This window comes from Malaclemys terrapin, chromosome 1 (genome assembly GCF_027887155.1).
Source record: "Malaclemys terrapin pileata isolate rMalTer1 chromosome 1, rMalTer1.hap1, whole genome shotgun sequence".
Lineage (NCBI taxonomy): Eukaryota > Metazoa > Chordata > Testudines > Emydidae > Malaclemys > Malaclemys terrapin.
Window position 1 is genome coordinate 56,075,988 of NC_071505.1, and position 18,220 is coordinate 56,094,207.

General features: G+C 45.5%; 1 protein-coding gene across 3 annotated transcripts in view; it reads left to right on the forward strand.

Annotated features, from left to right (window-relative positions):
- TMEM117 (transmembrane protein 117) overlaps positions 1-18,220 on the forward strand; it is a 348,666-nt gene that overhangs the window by 266,235 nt on the left and 64,211 nt on the right. For all 3 annotated transcript variants that reach the window (XM_054024758.1, XM_054024774.1, XM_054024766.1), the window contains one exon: positions 12,594-12,753. In XM_054024758.1, coding sequence (XP_053880733.1) covers positions 12,594-12,753 — 160 coding nt within the window. The remainder of the gene's footprint in view (positions 1-12,593; positions 12,754-18,220) is intronic.

Below are 18,220 nucleotides of genomic sequence, written 5' to 3' on the forward strand. Positions count from 1 at the left end.
TTAATTTCTCTGTTTTTTAGAGCCCAAATCTTGTATACCATGGTTCCTATTTAAAAATCAACATTTGTGAACAGGTCCCGCTACACAGGTCCCCCCTCTTATTTCCTATTCTAAGTCAAGGGAATTGTGGCATTTCAGAATTATATAGGCAAATACCAATTTCTTAATGCAGATCATTTACCAATTAATTTCAACCAGGGGAGAGAGATTGGGGTGAAATCTTGCAATGGTAGTGTTTCTGTCTAAAGGGACCATGGTATAGAAAGTTTAAAACAAAATGATATTTTCAGCTAAGTGATATATAACTTTGGTAATTAAAATTGTGATCTTTGTAAGTAAAGTATTTTTAATATAGTAAGTGTATAGTAGCTCTAAACTATTCATGGGTGCATTTCTTTTTTGTTTTATTTTTCAAAACTTTTCATTAAGGCAAAGTTACAATAATGTTAACAGATTTAAAATTTTATTAGAAAATATTTAAAAATAAACGATACAGAAAATTTGAAGCGTCAGTTGTTGGTCATTGGGGGTAACATATAGAGTATGGGAGGATGTTAGTATTTTGGGGTTAGGCAGCACACATAATACATACAGACTGCAATGTCCCCAATGGGGGGGTACACGATGGGCGGGATCAAGATACAGTTGACAAGAGGTGAGGGTCAATCACTCATACAGGGAGTACAGACAGTCGTGAGTATAAGTAAGCGGGCTGGGTAATGGGGATGGGGCAACCCTCATGTGGTGGGATTCAGTTAGGTTGGGTGGGTTCGGGGCTCAGGGGATAAGGCCCAGCAGGGGGTGGTTTATAGGACCGTTCCCCCTTGCGGGTGGACGAGGTCTCCCCAGCTCACTCCTGGTATTGTCGGTGGCCGGTGATGTGCTCCGTGTAGATGTCCCGTGACCAGTGGATAGTGTCCGAGACCATCAGGTGTCTCATAAGCCGCGTGTAGGGACCTACCCCACAGGTCCTTAGCACGCGTTCGTTACATGGGTCCCAGGCACCCAGGGCCCCAACGAGCAGAGCGTCGTAGTGCACCTCGTAGCCCTTTGCCCGCAGGGTGTCAGCCAGGGGGGCGTACATTTCGAGCTTGCGGGCTCGGGCTTCACGGAAGGCCGGGGTCCTGTTCTCAAATGGAATCGTTACGTCAACCAGGATGATCTTTTTTCCAACCTCGTCCGTGACAACGATGTCTGGGTGCAGCTGGCTGTCAATGCCGGGGACGGCGTGGTTGACGGTGACCTCTCCCAGGCGTGGGTCGATGGCCTTCACTAGGCGGTCCTGGATGCGTTGTGGCGCAGTTGCCAGGCTCTGGCGTGGGGCTTGCAGCTGCATAGGACGTGGGGCAGGGTTTCGGCGATGTACCCGCACTTCCTGCAGCGCTTGTCCCGGTTCCCGTGGCGGACGGCTCCGTTGAGGGGGACGCAATTCAGCCGGGCACTACACCGTAGATTATTACTTATTTAGGATCAGCTTAATATTCAATAAACCTGGCTAAAGATTCTGGCTTGCTGGCTGAAGAGCCCTCCTCCTCTGAGTTCACTAAAAAGGGTGACCAAATTTCTAAATACCTAATACAGTGGCACTTCTCTTCTGTAAGTACTTGGTGTGAAAGATTTTCCACTAACGGGACCATCCATATTTTACTATATCACAATTCCACAGGACAAGAAGTCATGTTTTTCCAATAATGTTCAATCAACATTAGTGCATTTCTAAGTGTTATCTGGTACATGTATTGTGTAACATTACTGTTCGAGCAAGATAGCGTTAGGGGCTAATCCCCATTAACCTACACCTATAGGCCACGTTTTATTACCTGGTGCCGCTACTGTACACTCCTACCATACAGCATCCTACAGCAAACCAACTGTAGGTGAGTGAAGGGTGAATTAGTCCCTGTGGATCTGGTTCTGAGCTCACTTACACCAGTTTAAATCAAGAATAGCTCCATTAAAGTAATTGGAATTACATGACTGTAAAAACAGGCAAGTGAAGTCAGAATCAGGCCCACTGTGTTCTGCAGTGACAGCATTAAATGCAGTAGGTGATGTCAAGAACTAAAGTGAGATCATATCAAATAAATCAAACATTATTTTTAATGTTGGAATTTAAGACACTAATTGAAATACTATATTTTTGGCAGCATTATCACTACCTGCCTTCCCCATACATCCATCCCCACTGTAAGAACAAACACTGGCATTATTCTCTCTGTGATCATAGTTAAACCAAAGGAACTCAGTGCAGATAAGTCTCCCAATGCACCCCCGTTGGCATTCCCAGGCTCTGCTAGTGTGAGAGCAAGAGATCTCAGGCAGACATGCCAAACCCACGAGAAAAATGCAGAAATTGGGCTTGTTTTTGGCTTAATTGGCTTGTGAGTTGCTTGTTGGCTAGTTTTTGGCTTGTAGCTTGTTTGGCTTGTAGCTTGTTGCTTGTTGTATCATGTTGCTTCTTTTTTTTGATTGGCTCCCAGCAAGCAGAGGCAAGTGGGGGCAAGGGTAAGCTGGGGTTACCATATTTCAGCAAGCAAAAAAGAGGATGGGAGGAGCCCCGCCTGAGCCCCGCCCCCATCCTGCCCTAGCCCCGCCCCTGCCCCACCCACTTCCCGCCCCCCTCAGAACTCCCAACCCTCCCCCCCCGCTCCTTGTCCCCTGACTGCCCCCTCCTGGGACAACTGCCCCAGAGGACTCCACCCCCTACCTAAGCCTCCCTGCCTCTTGTCCCCTGACTGCCCCCTCCTGAGACCCTCCCCCCATCCTAACTGGCCCCCTAGGACCCTACCCTCTACCTGTACCCTGACTGCTCCAACCCTTATCCACACCCCCACCCCCAGACAGACCCCTAGGACTCCCACACCCCATCCAACCACTCCCCACCTCCTGACTTCCCCCCCAGAACTCCTGACCCATTTAAACCCCTCTGCTCCCTGTCCCATTGACTGCTCCGATCCCTCTCCCCACTCCTGCCCCCTGACAGCCCCCCCCAGAACTCCCAACCCCCCCCTCGCTCCTTGTCCCCCGACTGCTGCCTCCTGGGACCCCTGCTCCTAACTGCCCTCCAGAACCCCACCCACTACCTAAGCCTCCCTGTTCCTTATCCCATAACTGCCCCTTCCTAAGACCCCCTTCCCTAACTGCCCCCCAGGACCCTACCCCCTCCTGTACCCTGACTGCCCAAAACCTTATCCACACCCTCCCCCAGAAAGCACCCCCCGAACTCCCGACCCCCCCCCCTTGACTGCCCCATCCAAAACCTCCCTGCCCCTTTTCCGACCCCCTTGCCCCCTTGTTGTTGGCCTTCGCCTAATGTCTCTGTGAACTTGCTCAGGAAGGACCTGAGCCGTTCGTTCTGGCACGCTGGCTGACAATGGAGGAGGAGTGGGGGAGGAGCTCCAGGGAATGCAGGGAGGGAGGGAGTGAGCTCTGCTGCAGGGGAAGAGGAGGAGGGGTCTCTCCGGCTGTCGGAGCCCCATGTAAGTGGCACCATCCGGCCGGCTGCCCTGTTAGCCGTGCGCGCTCTGCATGCGGGGGGGGGGGGAAGTCCGGACATTTACAAATTCCCCCCGGACGCTATTTTTAGCTCAAAAATCCGGACATGTCCGGGGGAATCCGGACGAATGGTAACCCTAGGTAAGCAGGGGCAAGAGGGGGAAAGACTCAGGGGTGCACAGCAGGCCCACCACAGTCCCAGACTGCACACTGGGGGGATCTAGTCACATAGAGTGTTGGGGTTCTTAGGGATTGGCTTGTTTTGAAAAGGGATTAGCTTGATTTTTGGCTTATTGTGAAAGGCGGGGTGCTTATTTACCGCATGAAAGTTGGCAACTGTGATCTCAGGCCATTCTGGAAACCAGGAAGCAGAACCTCAGCTGGTGTCAATTATCATCACTACATTGAATTCAGTGAAGCTGTGACATTTTGCACTAGTTGAGGATCTGTCCGAAACGGGTGTCGGAAACGGCATCAAGTGGTGCTGACACCAAGCCACTAGGCTGACTAAAAACCTTACATTTCATTTTTTAAATGGTTTTAGGAAATTCATTTTTGAAACAGATTTAGTACTGGAAACCTTGCTAATTAAAACAAGAAAAATAAAAAATGTTGGCGTTTGCAAACGAACAGCTGCAGCTCTGTTGTGCTTTATAGTTACTGTACACTGTGGGTCAGCGTTTGAGCCAGTTCTGAAATTAAAATTGATGGAAAATATTTAACTTGCCTGACAATCTTTCTTTTTGAAGGTTTGTAAAGCTTTCTAAATGCCAAGAGTTGCAAAATCAAATTGGTTTTTGTCTGCTCTATCTCTATTTTCAGTGTACTTTTAACTATCCTGGCATGTTTATGAAATGCCTCCGACTATAACTCATTGCTATTCAATGCATACCTAATGATTTTGAAAATAATGAATAGCACAGTATTTTATATCCCTGTAACACCTCCATCCAAGGAGCTGAAAGTGTTTGACGAATGCTAATTAATTATTAATTAATATTATTTTCAGTTTCAGTATGCCTGGGGAGGATGCCAGTTTATTTGTTCTATTACATAAGTACACATTAAATAAATTATTAAGTGCACATGCTTCATGCAATGATAATGATCGGTAAGTTAACATCTGAGTCTTTACTCCTTGCTCAAACAGAACTCCCACTGACTTCTAGGGAAATTTAATTCTGAATATTAATTCTGGGTAACTAATGTAACTTCCTACCCAAAATAAGAACAAGTATTAAGCTACATGCTCTTCAACGTCCATTCACTGACTTTGCCAATTCTCAGTCAACTGAGTTCAATGGGAATTATCCTGGATATACTTGCAATACAAGGCTCTTAAAATATTGTGCCACATATGTTTCAAAACTTACTTTTCACCAAGCACACTGATTTTTTTTTTAACATAGGAAGATTTGTGAAAGGGAAAAATAATGCACTTTTTGGCCTGTCACAAAAGGCAAGAACTGAGCAGGAAAATAGTCAAAGTATGACTTTCATCTCATCACTTGATCTTAGCAGAACTCTTACTTCCTGATCATCAAAACTAAAACATCATAAAGGCTTTTGCAGAAGAGGGAGGGTCATGAAAGGTTTAGAAGAAAATTCTAAATAAGAATTGCAATAAGTAGCTCAAAGTTGCTGGTAATTGTAGGTAATAATATCTACCACCTACATGTGGCTGGGCATATGTTGTATGCAAACCTTCTGCATTTTCAAATGTTGCCTGTGGAAAACTGCATTTTTGCCATGTTACTGACTGGGAAACTAAGTTACAGGTTGTGACTTGCTTTGGGTGTACTGTGACTTAGTGGAATTGTCATGGGCCTGAGAGTCTGGATTCTGGCACTGATTTTTGTGGACTTGGGCAGGTTACTTAACTTATCCTTAGCTTTCCAGGGACAGATTCTGTGCTGTTCAAGGATTTACTCAGCACAAGCAAGTGGAGGAGAGGGGGTCATCAGTGAGCTTGTTATGGTTCCCTGTTTCTGTGAACTGATCTTTGCCAGGTCTGGCCCCAGCATAAATTAAAACAGCCACAGGTTACTCTAACTTGTGCCTCCTGGCCGTGATTCCCCAAGGGACCACGTGCCATCTGAGAGTTGGCCAGGCACAGCTGCGTTCTGATCCCACTCCTCCTGACATGTTGTCTATGGAGTGGAGAGGGCGGTTGGTGGAAGATCTACGTGTAAATTGATTTTTCCACTAGCTGAGACATCTGTTCCATTGAGGGAACACTTAGCAGGCTAAACACAGCCAGTTTCAACTTGTGCATAAGAACAGGCCTACAGGGAGAGAATCTGGTCCCCAAACTGTGAATTGGGGGTAATAATATTTAGTTACTCCACAGGGTGATACGAGGCGTTGCTTAAATGATGGATGTAAAGTGATCATTTAATTGTGTCTGTAAAATTCTGTGTACAGTGAGTGGAAATTATTGTCAGTCAGTCAGAGGCAGAAGAGGGAATATAACTCAGGATTTCCAAGCTCCCCCTGCTTCCTCCCTCTACTAGACCTTTAGGGTGAGGGAAAATTATTAATTTTCTAGTATAAATTGTGAGTGGAAATGTTTTTTTCAGGCTTTTGCAAACATCTAGATAATGACAAATACTAGATTTTTTTTTCAATATTTTGTAACATTCACTCCCAACCTCAGACATGGGGAGCCTTTGTCTCAGCCATCAGGGGAAGGAAAACTCCGAGCCCATTTAAGGATTTCCCCCCCTCTTTTTTTAACTCCCCTCCTCATGGGCATTCAGCCTGCTCAAGGGCTTGAGGAGGGAGATACTGCTTGGCTGATTGGTTGGACAGCAGGGTGCAATGTAAGCCAGTTGGCTCCTATGCACCTTAGGGGAAAGCTTATAAATCGTTCCCCTGCCCAGGGCTGCATTCTGCACCTGGCAGCAAAAGATTTGTGATTAGAATAGGGCCAGATTTTTAGGTTTTCCTGTGGGCATGATGTTAGCTGTCTTTTAGGGGCTGGGAAGAATTTTTTCCCCCTTATTGCAAGTTAGAGAGGCCTGGGTGATATGGTGTTTATATATCTTCGTCCCAGAAGCCAAGAGACCTGGTGGGAAGGATAGGTTGTAAACTGTCTGTTGTCACTACTTGGCAGGTATCCAGTGCAGGCAATCATTCAATAGGGAGCCCAGTTCCCTGATAAGCTGGAATTGGAAGTGAATTTGGAAAAGAATCTCCTAAAGAAACTGGGGAATGGGACTGGGGCTCCTAATGTCCAGTGCAGCAGAGACAACATTCTCTTCCCCATCCCCTTAATATTGTCTAAGAGGAGGACAGTGGAGTACCAGTTATGCTGTTCAGACCAGATTAACGTTGGGTGTGTAGTAGCTAAGGGCAGCCCTCCGCAGGTAGTATGGGTTACAAAGGAAGAGTGACCTGCGCTGAATGATTTATTGATGGATAGCTCATGTTACTTAATAAAGCTGTGGTCCAATTAAATGACATTCCTGGTGTCTTCTCTTTCCTTCTGCAGTGTCGGGACAATGCTCCAATTTTGCAAAAATTCAGTGAACTCAAAACCATACCGATTTTGTTTTTAAAAAATAGCTACAAAAAGACTTGTATTAAATATTTGGCTTTGCTTCAGTTTCATATGTTAAAAAAGGCGAGTGACCCTTACTTGTGTTCTGTTGAATTTAGCCATTTCAAATAGCTCTCCCTTTCTAGCATGACTGTTTTATTGCTATCAGACCTTAACTTAGCTGAAGTTCTTTTGGTTTACCCTGATTTAAACATATAAAGAGCCAGATTTTCAAAAGTACATGTACCCAGATTCCATGCATGAAAACTCTAGTTCTCATGTTCAACCTCTGTTTTGTGCATGCATCAAGATATGCAAATCAGGTATATGCAAATCAGGAACTGGGCACACACATTGGAATTTGTGTGCCTGCAGGTGAGGCAGGCATAAAAGTATATGCAAGCTTTTGCATGTGCACACCTTGGAATCTGGTTCTAAATGCTTTGGATCATGCAGGCCAGACCAACCATGTTCTGTGTGTGTTCTGTGTGGTGATGACATGTGTTCTAACGTATTATCAAGATGTATCTGATAGTCCACTCGTGTGTGCCATGGCAGCAGGGCCACCTGAGAGGCAGGGAATGAGCCGTTTGCCCCAGGCCTCCCATTTGAGAGAGCGCCCAAACTAGTGGCATTGTGACCTGGTGCATGGGTCACAATGCTACTCAGGTTTGGCCAGGGGCGGCTCTATGTTTTTTTGCCACCCCAAGCACGGTAGTCAGGCAGCCTGTGGCGGCGTTTCTGCAGGTGATCTGCCGGCCCCGCACCTTCGGCGTACCTGCCACTGAATTGCCGCCGAAGCCGCAGGACTGGCGGACCTGCTGCAAAAACGCTGCCGAAGTCTGCCTGACTGCTGCCCTCACAGCGACCGGCAGGCCACCCCCTGCAGCTTGCCGCCCCAGGCACGCGCTTGTTGCGCTGGTGCCTGGAGCCGCCCCTGGGTTTGGCCCAGTTGCCCCTCAATCAGGCAGCCTGGCTGAACCTGAGTGGCACTGCGGCCCTGACGCAGCAGGGAGCCTGACTCTGCCCCTGTGGGACTGGAGCCACTGCTGTGGGGTTAGTGTGGGGCATGCCAGCTCTTCAGTGCCCCACTCCATCCTTTCATCAGTGTTTTTGTACCGTTGGCATTCGGGGGGGGGAGGGCCTTCACTTTCAGATTTTGCCTCAGACCCACCAGCATGCCAGGATGCTATCTAGATGCCCACATGAATACACTACTGCTTGTGTGAAGATCTATGGCTTTTCCCTCTGCACAGACATCAGCAAGATTTATCTCTGTAAATTTATGTATCTATCAGTGTCTATCTGTTTGCCGTTTTTTTATTATTATTTTTTTACTCTACCGAGTATTGGTCATGTCTGGAAGTATTCTCAAGTTTGTTTTGCCCTAGCTGAAGAAAATGAGTAGCGTTTAAATGCCTTGGAATAAATTCCAAAGCACCACTGAAGCCAAAACCAAATATTTATTTTTGGATGTGTCAGGGCCTGTAATGTGGGTTGTCTGGTGGCTGGAGCCAGGAGTAGCATTGGGGTTGGGGTCAAGCCATGGGTCAAGCCAGAGTCTGACTCAGAAATCACGCCAAGGGTCAAAGCCAGAGTTGGCAACTGGATGAGGAACAGGAATGAGGTGTGGTAGCAGGGATGAGGAACAGGAACCAGGCAAGGAAGCAGGTTTCAAGGTCTGGACAACAATAGGCCTAGCAACTAGTTGCTTGGACAAGGGATGGGACAGGAACAGGAAGCTTTACATCCAGTGATGTCCAATCACTAGTCTGCTGTAAGTCATCTGACCCTTCTGAGTCAGCAGGTATAGCATCTGGGGTGGGGTATTAGCAGCAGTTGCCATGTCAGCCCTTGCAGCTTGATGGGACAGAGGATAAGGCTTGGCAGCCTCACAAGCCTGGATTTGAAACTTGATTCCCACAAACACCCATTTCAAGGGTGATCCCTGGATGTGTTGGGGCCATGCTTCTCAGGATGATTCCTGTGGAAGGCCCATACTTTTTCAGGGGTGTGCACATGATGAGTTAGCTCCCAAGAGCGTTTTGAGGCCGATATCCCTCCTAATCAATCACATAGTACAGGGTCCCTCTATGACTTTGGAAGTCCAGGATGTGATGAACAAGGTACTCCTCATGGTCTTGAACTTGAACCAGGGGTGGGGATGGCATATGCTGCCTGGGGAATGGATTGTCAAGGAAAGGCTTCAAGGGAGTTGTAATTCAAATGATCTCCTGAGTAATAGTGAAAGGGCCTTCTTATTGATGACTTAATTTGTGTGCAGGTCAGCTGGTCTGTAGGTGTTTTGTGGACAGTCATATTTTCTGGCCTGCCTTTATAGTTGTGGCTTCTGGTCGTGTTTGTTAGCATGGCATTTGTAAGCTGTTTTGGCCACTTCCAGATGCTCATTTAGGTTGTTTTGGGTTTAATGAAAGGTCTGCACCAGATCAGAGGCAGCAGAAACCACTGTGGACAACAGAAACAAGAATAAAAACCATGGCTGGAGGAAAAAGGGGCTGGATCAGGTAGAGGAGTATTCCACATTATATGCAAATTCAGTGATCAGGAGTACCACAACTCAGTTGTTTTGGGAGTGGTTCAGGAAACAGCATAGGTGTTGTCTGAGCACCTGGCTGACCCCTTCCAATTGGCCGGTGGTGGATGCGTGGGGCCAGAGATCTAGGAAGTGAAACTCCTAGATCAACTGCTGCTGATTCAGAGCTTTGGCAGATTGTAGCTATTCTAGATTCTTATGGTTAGTTAAGATTAGGATGAGGTGTTTGACTCCCCCATGGTATTGTCGCCAAATCTCCAATCCAGGCTTGATGGCGAGTAACTCCTTGTCTGCTATTTCATAAATGTGTTCGGTTGAGGTGAGTTGTCATGAAAAATATGCAAATGGATGCATTCCATGCTGGGACCCTGTTTTTTGGGACAATACTGCCCTGATGGCTACATCAGAAGTGTCATACTCAAGGACAAAGGGTAGGTGAGGATCAGGATGGACCAGATCTGGGGAAGATGTGAAAGCTGTCTTTGGGAGTTCAAAGGCCTCCGGGGGCCAGTGAAACCTTGCAGGGTTTTGGAGGATTGCAGTTATCGGGGCAGCGACCTTTGGCAATCCCAATGAATCTCTCGATGTCTCAGATGCTCCCGGGTTCAAACCAATCCTACATTGCAGATACCTGCAATCCATGCATAGTCTGTTTGCAGACACGATGAACTGCCAAATTTGATGGATGATTGCTCAAATACACACTTCTCCAGTTTTTCATATAACCCGTGCTGGGGCAATCATGTGAGAACTTCATGGACACGATGGTTGTGGCTTGCTTGACTACTGGAATAGAGTAAGATATCATCTAGATATGCCAACAAACTGGTCTAGGCTATCTCAAAATATCTTGTTGATCAGGTGCTCAAAAGTGATGGGAGCATTGGTGAGTCCAAAGGGCATTACCAAATACTTGAAGTGTCTATACCTTGTTCTAAAGTCTATCTTCCACTCGTCTCCTGCCTCAATTTGAACTAGATTATATGTTCTTCTGAGTCCACTTAAATAAACACCCGCAGTGACCGTACTTGATCCAAAAGTAGGGTGACCAGACGTCCCGATTTTATCGGGACTGTCCCGATATTTGCTTGTTTGTCCCATGTCCCAACCGTTGTTAGGTCAGGATACTGGACAAGAAGCAAATGCTCCAGAGCCTGGAAGTGCTCGCGTCCCCTCCCGCCCTGACTCCGTCCCCTCCTTCCCCCATTGGCTTCCTCCCAAATCCCCGCCTCTTCCCCAGGCTCGCCATTCCTCCTCCCTCCACAAGCGCTGGAGGGAGGACCCAGAGACGCAGGGGGAGCGTGGGGCCAGGGTGAGTGAGAGTCCGGCCTGGCCCTGAGCTCAGGCAGGACTCAGTCGGGTGGTAGGGAGAGTAGGGGGGCAGCCCAGCCCCGTTCGTTCCCCTGCAGGACCCGAGCAGGACGGGTGGCCTAGGTCCTGCTGCCCCCACTCCGGAGCCGCCGCGGGATTGCACCAGCTGGGCAGCCAGCCCAGACGCGACTGGCCAGAGCCTGGGCACAGCGTGCACGCAGCTGGGTCCCCGCAACAGGCCCAGGCTCGGGGGGTTCGGGCCCTGGCGCCAGAACCGCAGCCGCCGAGCTTGGCCATCGGCCGCTTCCTCCCCCCGCGGCAGTGGGAGCTGCAGCAGCGGCTGCTCCTGAGTCCCACTGCCCGGGGGGGGAGAATAGCTGCCGCCTGGTCCCACGGGCCGCCCCCCTACTCTCCCTCCAGGTACCGCACCCGAGTCCTGCCTGCTCGGGGCCAGGCCGACTGACACTCACGGCACCCCGCTCCCCCTGCGTCTCCGGGGCCTCCCTCCAGCACTTGTGGAGGAAGGGGGAGGGGTTTTTGCGCTGCCACTTTTTTTTGCCACGCCCCTCCCTCGCCACGCCCCCCACCCCGCGTCCCGATATTTGACCTGGGTGATCTGGTCACCCTATCCAAGAGCTTGGGATTAATGGTAAAGGGTAACTATTGCATATAGTTATTTGGTTCAGAGCCTTGTAGTCTATAAAGTCTCAGAGAGCTGTCTTTCTTCTTTTGTAAGGGTACCAGGATACCTTCATGGGAGGTAGAGGAGTGGATAAAACCATTAGAATAGAACCTCAGAGTTACAAACACCTCAGGAATCGTGCTTGTTCGTAACTCTGAACAAAAGGTTATGGTTGTTCTTTCAAAAGTTTACAATTGAACATTGACTTAATACAGCTTTGAGACTTTACTATGCAGAAGAAAAATGTTGCTTTTAACCATCTTAATTTAAATGAAACAAGCACAGAAACAGTTTCCTAACCTTGTCAAATCTTTTTTTTAAACTTTCCCTTTATTTTTTTAGTAGTTTACACGTAACAAAGTACTGTACTGTTTTTGCTGTTTTGTGTGTGTGTTTTTGGTCTCTCCTGCTGTCTGATTGCATATTTCTGGTTCCAAAGAGGTGTGTGGTTGACTGGTGGGTTCATAACTTTGGTGTTCGTAACTCTGAGGTTCTACTGTAGTTAGGTTTTTCTGGAGGTACTCCCTTAATGATGCTAGCTCTGGTTTGGACATAGAATATACGCTCGAAAGGAACCTTGGCTCCGGGCTGAAAGTTGATGGGGGTAATCGTAAACACGATGCAGGAGTAGTGAGTCTGCATTCCATTTTTCAAAGACACAATGGTAGTCTTGGTACTTTTACAAATAATTATTGGTTTATTATATTACATTTGTCTTTATTAGTCTTTACCATATATATGCAAAGTATGAAACTGAAATATAATGATGTAGCTCAGCATTAATTTCTCAGCTAGTTTGGAAACAGCTAGCACATTTCTTTACACTAAAGATCTGTCCAGTGCCTTTTATATCTTGGATAAAATTACCTACTTTTACACACAATTTTCTTCAAGCTCACTTGGTCTGCAGTACAGTACGATAAAGTATTAGTTAACTGTTAGAGGATAGAAAAAATCATGTAGAATTGTATTATACAGTATTGTTTCTGAAGTATTTTTTTCCCTTGCAGGACTGTTCTATTTACTTTGACTTCTGTAGTTGTGCTTGTCATCACTACTGACTGGATCAGCTGGGACAAGTTGAATCGTGGATTTCTGCCAAGTGATGAGGTCTCAAGAGCCTTCCTGGCTTCTTTCATCTTAGTGTTTGACCTTCTTATTATCATGCAGGTACACTGTCTTAATGTTTCATTCAGGCTGCTGAAGCTGCCTAGTCACTGTATTTCCACTAGAGCAAACACTGTTCAACTGAGACTTCATAAAGTTAAATAAATGTTTTGTTTGCAATCACTATTGAGAGATTTTACATCAACGTTCTCAGGGACTTTGTAAAAGCCAGTTGACCTTTTATTGTGAAAACATTGCTGATTTGTTTTGCTAAGAGTGCCAGGTAAGAACTTGGTGACTTTCCAAATGGGAAGGTATCTTCTGCCAAAACTACACTGGGGGGAAAAAAAGGGAAGCTAGTCATTTTGTAAATGTAAAGCCTTTATTATGAGGATGAGAGAAACTCAGCAAAGCAAGGGGGAAAAAAACTGCCAGTCAGTTCAAAGGCTTATAATATTTGAAATGTACACAATACAGGAATGCATTTTTGTGATGAAAATTAACACTTGCTCTCAATATTCAATATTTTCACTTTCATGTAAACAATATTTTTATTCTGTTCAGTGACAGTTTGCTGCATTGCAATGTCTTTTATCAGTCAGTATAACTAGGCAGATAATTTGTTGTATTCTTCCAATGGCTGCTCTTTTGTATCTGGAAATTAAGAAAGGAGTATATGCAGTAGATATAAGTCCAAACAACTTGTTTCATGTGCCATTATGCCTTACCCATCACCTCTATCTATTGCTTGAGTTTTGTCATAGTGGTGTCTAAAGACAACTCTGATACTCTATCAAGAAAGGTCACTTTGGCTGACTTGGTGGAAGAGGCCGTTTAGTGTTCAAAATGATCAACGTTATTTGTCCCAGAGTTGCATCATTCGGTTGAAGTTTAATGAAGAAGTCCATAATAACTGGTTGGGTTTCCTCTTTTTTGGACACGCTACCACATCTTTGTTCACAATTACTGAAATCTATTAACAAAGGTAACCAAATCAGAGAGGTGTCCAGTTCTCTTTGATGAGGTACCAACTTTCCTGTAAATAGTGACAAGTATCCATCATCAGAGTAATTACCACAGAAGTGACAATGACATGGCAGCGAGATTTTATCAGCACTGTAATGGGACATCAGAGGGGTATAAACTTCTACAGTTTTGCTTCATTTTAAGTGTCCAGGAGTAAACCAATGTGCTGTTTGTTGTTTGAATAGAAGGTTAAGAAAAGAAGTTCAGATTAAATGTCTAATGAGCCCATTAGAGAGACAAGGTGGGTGAGGTAATATCTTCTATTGGACCAACTTCTGTTGGTGAGTGAGTCCTTTATCATGCTTTCTTTTCCCCCATTCTGCATTTTACATTTAATTTGGTCTTTTAAAAAGATGCAAGAGGGTGTATAATAAATGGATCTACTTTGTGTAACTGTAATGAAAGAATGAATAGAAATGCACCAGACAGCATCCTATCCTCCACTGACTATTGTATGCCACGTATAGAAACGGGGCTGTCTTAATCCCAAAAGCATTATTAAACCATCCTTTTGAGTTTGAAAAATGAAGTCACCATATTTTGACCTTGGGGGTTTTGAGTTTAGAGAATTTTTATTTGAAAAGACCTGTCCCATGTCCTATTCCATATTTTTACGACATAAAGTAAGACTTGCTCTAATTGCATATATATATATAGTTGCTACTTTCACTTGGAGGTTGGTAATGCAATGTCCAGTGGCCAATTGAAGACATTGGTATGTTAGTGAATTTACACAAAGCACAAAAAACACCAACACTTAACAGGAGCACCACGTGAAGGTTGTCATCTTGCTCCAAACTTCTGTCTGTGATGGTGGTCACCAGGCACAAAAGATGGAGCACATCAGATCTTAGCGTCCCCTTCGTTCTTTCGCCGGGGGCCTGAAAGGCATTCACCAGCTCATTGCTGCAGCAATGTGCTGGCTATCAAATCTAGATGTAAATTTGTGATCATTGCTATCTACCCAAGCCATGTGAAAGAATGTTGTTTGTATAGTGGAGTTATTTACTTATTTAAAGATGTTTATTCAGAATGCACAGCTAAGATGACACATTTTATTTACATGGTGGTTGTAGTATCAGTGCTTTGCATGGGAATAAAACCAAGCTGACTCAGCACAGTATTAAATGACGAGCAAAAATCAATATTAGAATCAGGACCCTGTGATTATATAGCGGGAAGCAAGCATATTTTGGAATTAAATGTATGCACACATTCTCTTTAAGGGTAGTGGTGGCTTTTATAGATCTCAACAAGCTTTTCCAGCACAATAGCAGACTAAACAAAAACCAGGATTGAGTTAAATCCTCTAATTTCCATGTGAGGATGATATTAATTACGGGCACAGATGAAATCTCATTTAGTGTTCTGAGAAGTGTATAGAAACATGTTTTTTCTGCATTTGAATGGTAGCATTACTCCAATATGACAAAGTTTATCAACAGGAGAAAAGTAACTGAGTTTGGAACACCATTCTTGATGCTGTGAAAAATAATTACATTAATGTAAAGGACAAGTTTGCCTGCTCAGTATTATTAGAATTTAATATTTATACAAGCCCCCTGTAGAGCAAAGCACTTTAGAGACAAATAAAGAAATGACAGGACCCTTCCCTGGAGGGCTAACATTATAAATTAGACATAACATAGCAAGTGATGCCATAAACAAAGGGTGGCGGTGGGAATATGGGAGGCCAAGTGTTACACCGGGAGAGATATTGAGTTATGCTGGTTGTTTTGTGCACTTCTTTTTACTTCCTTTTTGGGGCCAGGCAGTGTCAGGAAGCTATAGCCATGTCTTCCCTCCCCACCAATCCCACCACCACTCTCTCTACTGTACATTGAGAATAAGGCCCTTTCAGTTTGAGTTGGTGTCTGGGCATCCAGGAGGAGAAGCCAGAGATCTCAGATGCCATTTGTTGAAATGTAGATTTGAGAGTCATGAATGTAGACACAATAAATGAAGCCATGAAAGCAGATCCTGAGTTAGACTGAAAACCCACAGAGAGGAGAAAGTCAAGGAAGATTGGGAGGGGGTGTCAAAAGCAGCAGATAGATCAAAAATGATAAGGTTGGAGAAGAACTCCTTGGATCTGGCAATAGGCAACTCATAAGTGTGCTTAATGAAAGCAATCTTGGTAGAAACAACAAGGAGTCTGGTGGCACCTTAAAGACTAACAGATTTATTTGGGCATAAGCTTTCGTGAGTAAAAACCTCACTTCTTCGGATGCATAGAGTGAAAGTTACAGACACATGGAGAGCAGGGAGTTACTTCACAAGTGGAGAACCAGTGTTGACAGGGCCAATTCAATCAGGGTGGATGTAGTCCACTCCCAATAATAGATGAGGAGGTGTCAATTCCAGGAGAGGAAAAGCTGCTTCTGTAGTGAGCCAGCCACTCCCAGTCCCTATTCAAGCCCAGATTAATGGTGTTGAATTTGCAAATGAATTTTAGTTCTGCTGTTTCTCTTTGAAGTCTGTTTCTGAAGTTTTTTTGTTCAATGATAGTGACTTTTAAATCTGTAATAGAATGACCAGGGAGATTGAAGTGTTCACTTACTGGCTTATGTATGTTACCATTCCTGATGTCCGATTTGTGTCCATTTATTCTTTTGCGGAGGGACTGTCCGGTTTGGCCAATGTACATGGCAGAGGGGCATTGCTGGCACATGATGGCATATATGACATTAGTGGATGTGCAGGTGAATGAGCCCCTGATGGTGTGGCTGATGTGGTTGGGTCCTCTGATGCTGTTGCCAGAGTAGATATGGGGACAGAGTAGGCAACGAGGTTTGCTACAGGGATAGGTTCCTGGGTTGGTGTTTCTGTGGTGTGGTGTGTAGTTGCTGGTGAGTATTTGCTTCAGGTTGGGGGGTTGTCTGTAAGCGAGGACTGGCCTGCCTCCCAAGGTCTGTGAGAGTGAGGGATCATTTTCCAGGATAGGTTGTAGATCGTGGATAATGCGCTGGAGAGGTTTTAGCTGGGGGCTGTATGTGATGGCCAGTGGTGTTCTGTTATTGTCCTTGTTGGGCCTATCCTGCAGTAGGTGATTTCTGGGTACCCGTCTTGCTCTGTCAATCTGTTTCCTCACTTCCCCAGGTGGGTATTGTAGTTTTACGAATGCTTGATAAAGATCTTGTAGGTGTTTGTCTCTGTCTGAGGGGTTGGAGCAAATTCGGTTGTATCTTAGGGCTTGGCTGTAGACAATGGATCGTGTGATGTGTCTTGGATGGAAGCTGGAGGCATGTAGGTACGTATAGCAGTCAGTAGGTTTCCGGTATAGGGTGGTGTTTATGTGACCATCAATTATTTGTACTGTAGTGTCCAGGAAGTGGATCTCTTGTGTGGACTGGTCCAGGCTGAGGTTGATGGTGGGGTGGAAATTCCGCAGACGTGCACAGGCTGAAATTGTGGACAAACAACATCACTTGTCCCATAACCTCAGCCGTACAGAACCCAGGAACCTATCCCTGTAGCAAACCTTGTTGCCTACATCAGCCACACCATCAGGGGCTCATTCACCTACACATCCACTAATGTCATATATGCCATCATGTGCTAGCAATGCCCCTCTGCCATGTACATTGGCCAAACTGGACAGTCCCTCCGCAAAAGAATAAATGGACACAAATCGGACATCAGGAATGGTAACATACATAAGCCAGTAAGTGAACACTTCAATCTCCCTGGTCATTCTATTACAGATTTAAAAGTCACTATCATTGAACAAAAAAACTTCAGAAACAGACTTCAAAGAGAAACAGCAGAACTAAAATTCATTTGCAAATTCAACACCATTAATCTGGGCTTGAATAGGGACTGGGAGTGGCTGGCTCACTACAGAAGCAGCTTTTCCTCTCCTGGAATTGACACCTCCTCATCTATTATTGGGAGTGGACTACATCCACCCTGATTGAATTGGCCCTGTCAACACTGGTTCTCCACTTGTGAAGTAACTCCCTGCTCTCCATGTGTCTGTAAATTTCACTCTATGCATCCGAAGAAGTGAGGTTTTTACTCACGAAAGCTTATGCCCAAATAAATCTGTTAGTCTTTAAGGTGCCACCAGACTCCTTGTTGTTTTTGTAGATACAGACTAACACGGCTACCCCCTGATACTTGACACCAATCTTGGTAGAGTGGAGCAGGCAGATGTGAGATTACACAGCACCAGAAGAGAAAGGAGGGGAAGAAAGGAGGCCATGAGAATGAGGAGGTTAAAGGCAGGAGGGAGATGATTGGTAGCTGTATTTTTTTAAAAGAAAGAGAATGTGTAACCCACACACCTCCTGGGAGTGGTGTTCTGTCCCCTCTAATGGCACCGAGACTACTTAGAGATGAATGAGTCTGCTACAGCCTTAGCTAAGAGCTATGGGGCTTTCAGCTCATGCAGTAGAGGCTCATGTATTTAGTTCCAGAGGTCCCAGGTTTAATCCAGCCTGACAATGACCAGGGTCTGTAAGTATTACAAAGGCACATTTTTTCATGGTAAAACTAAAGTCCA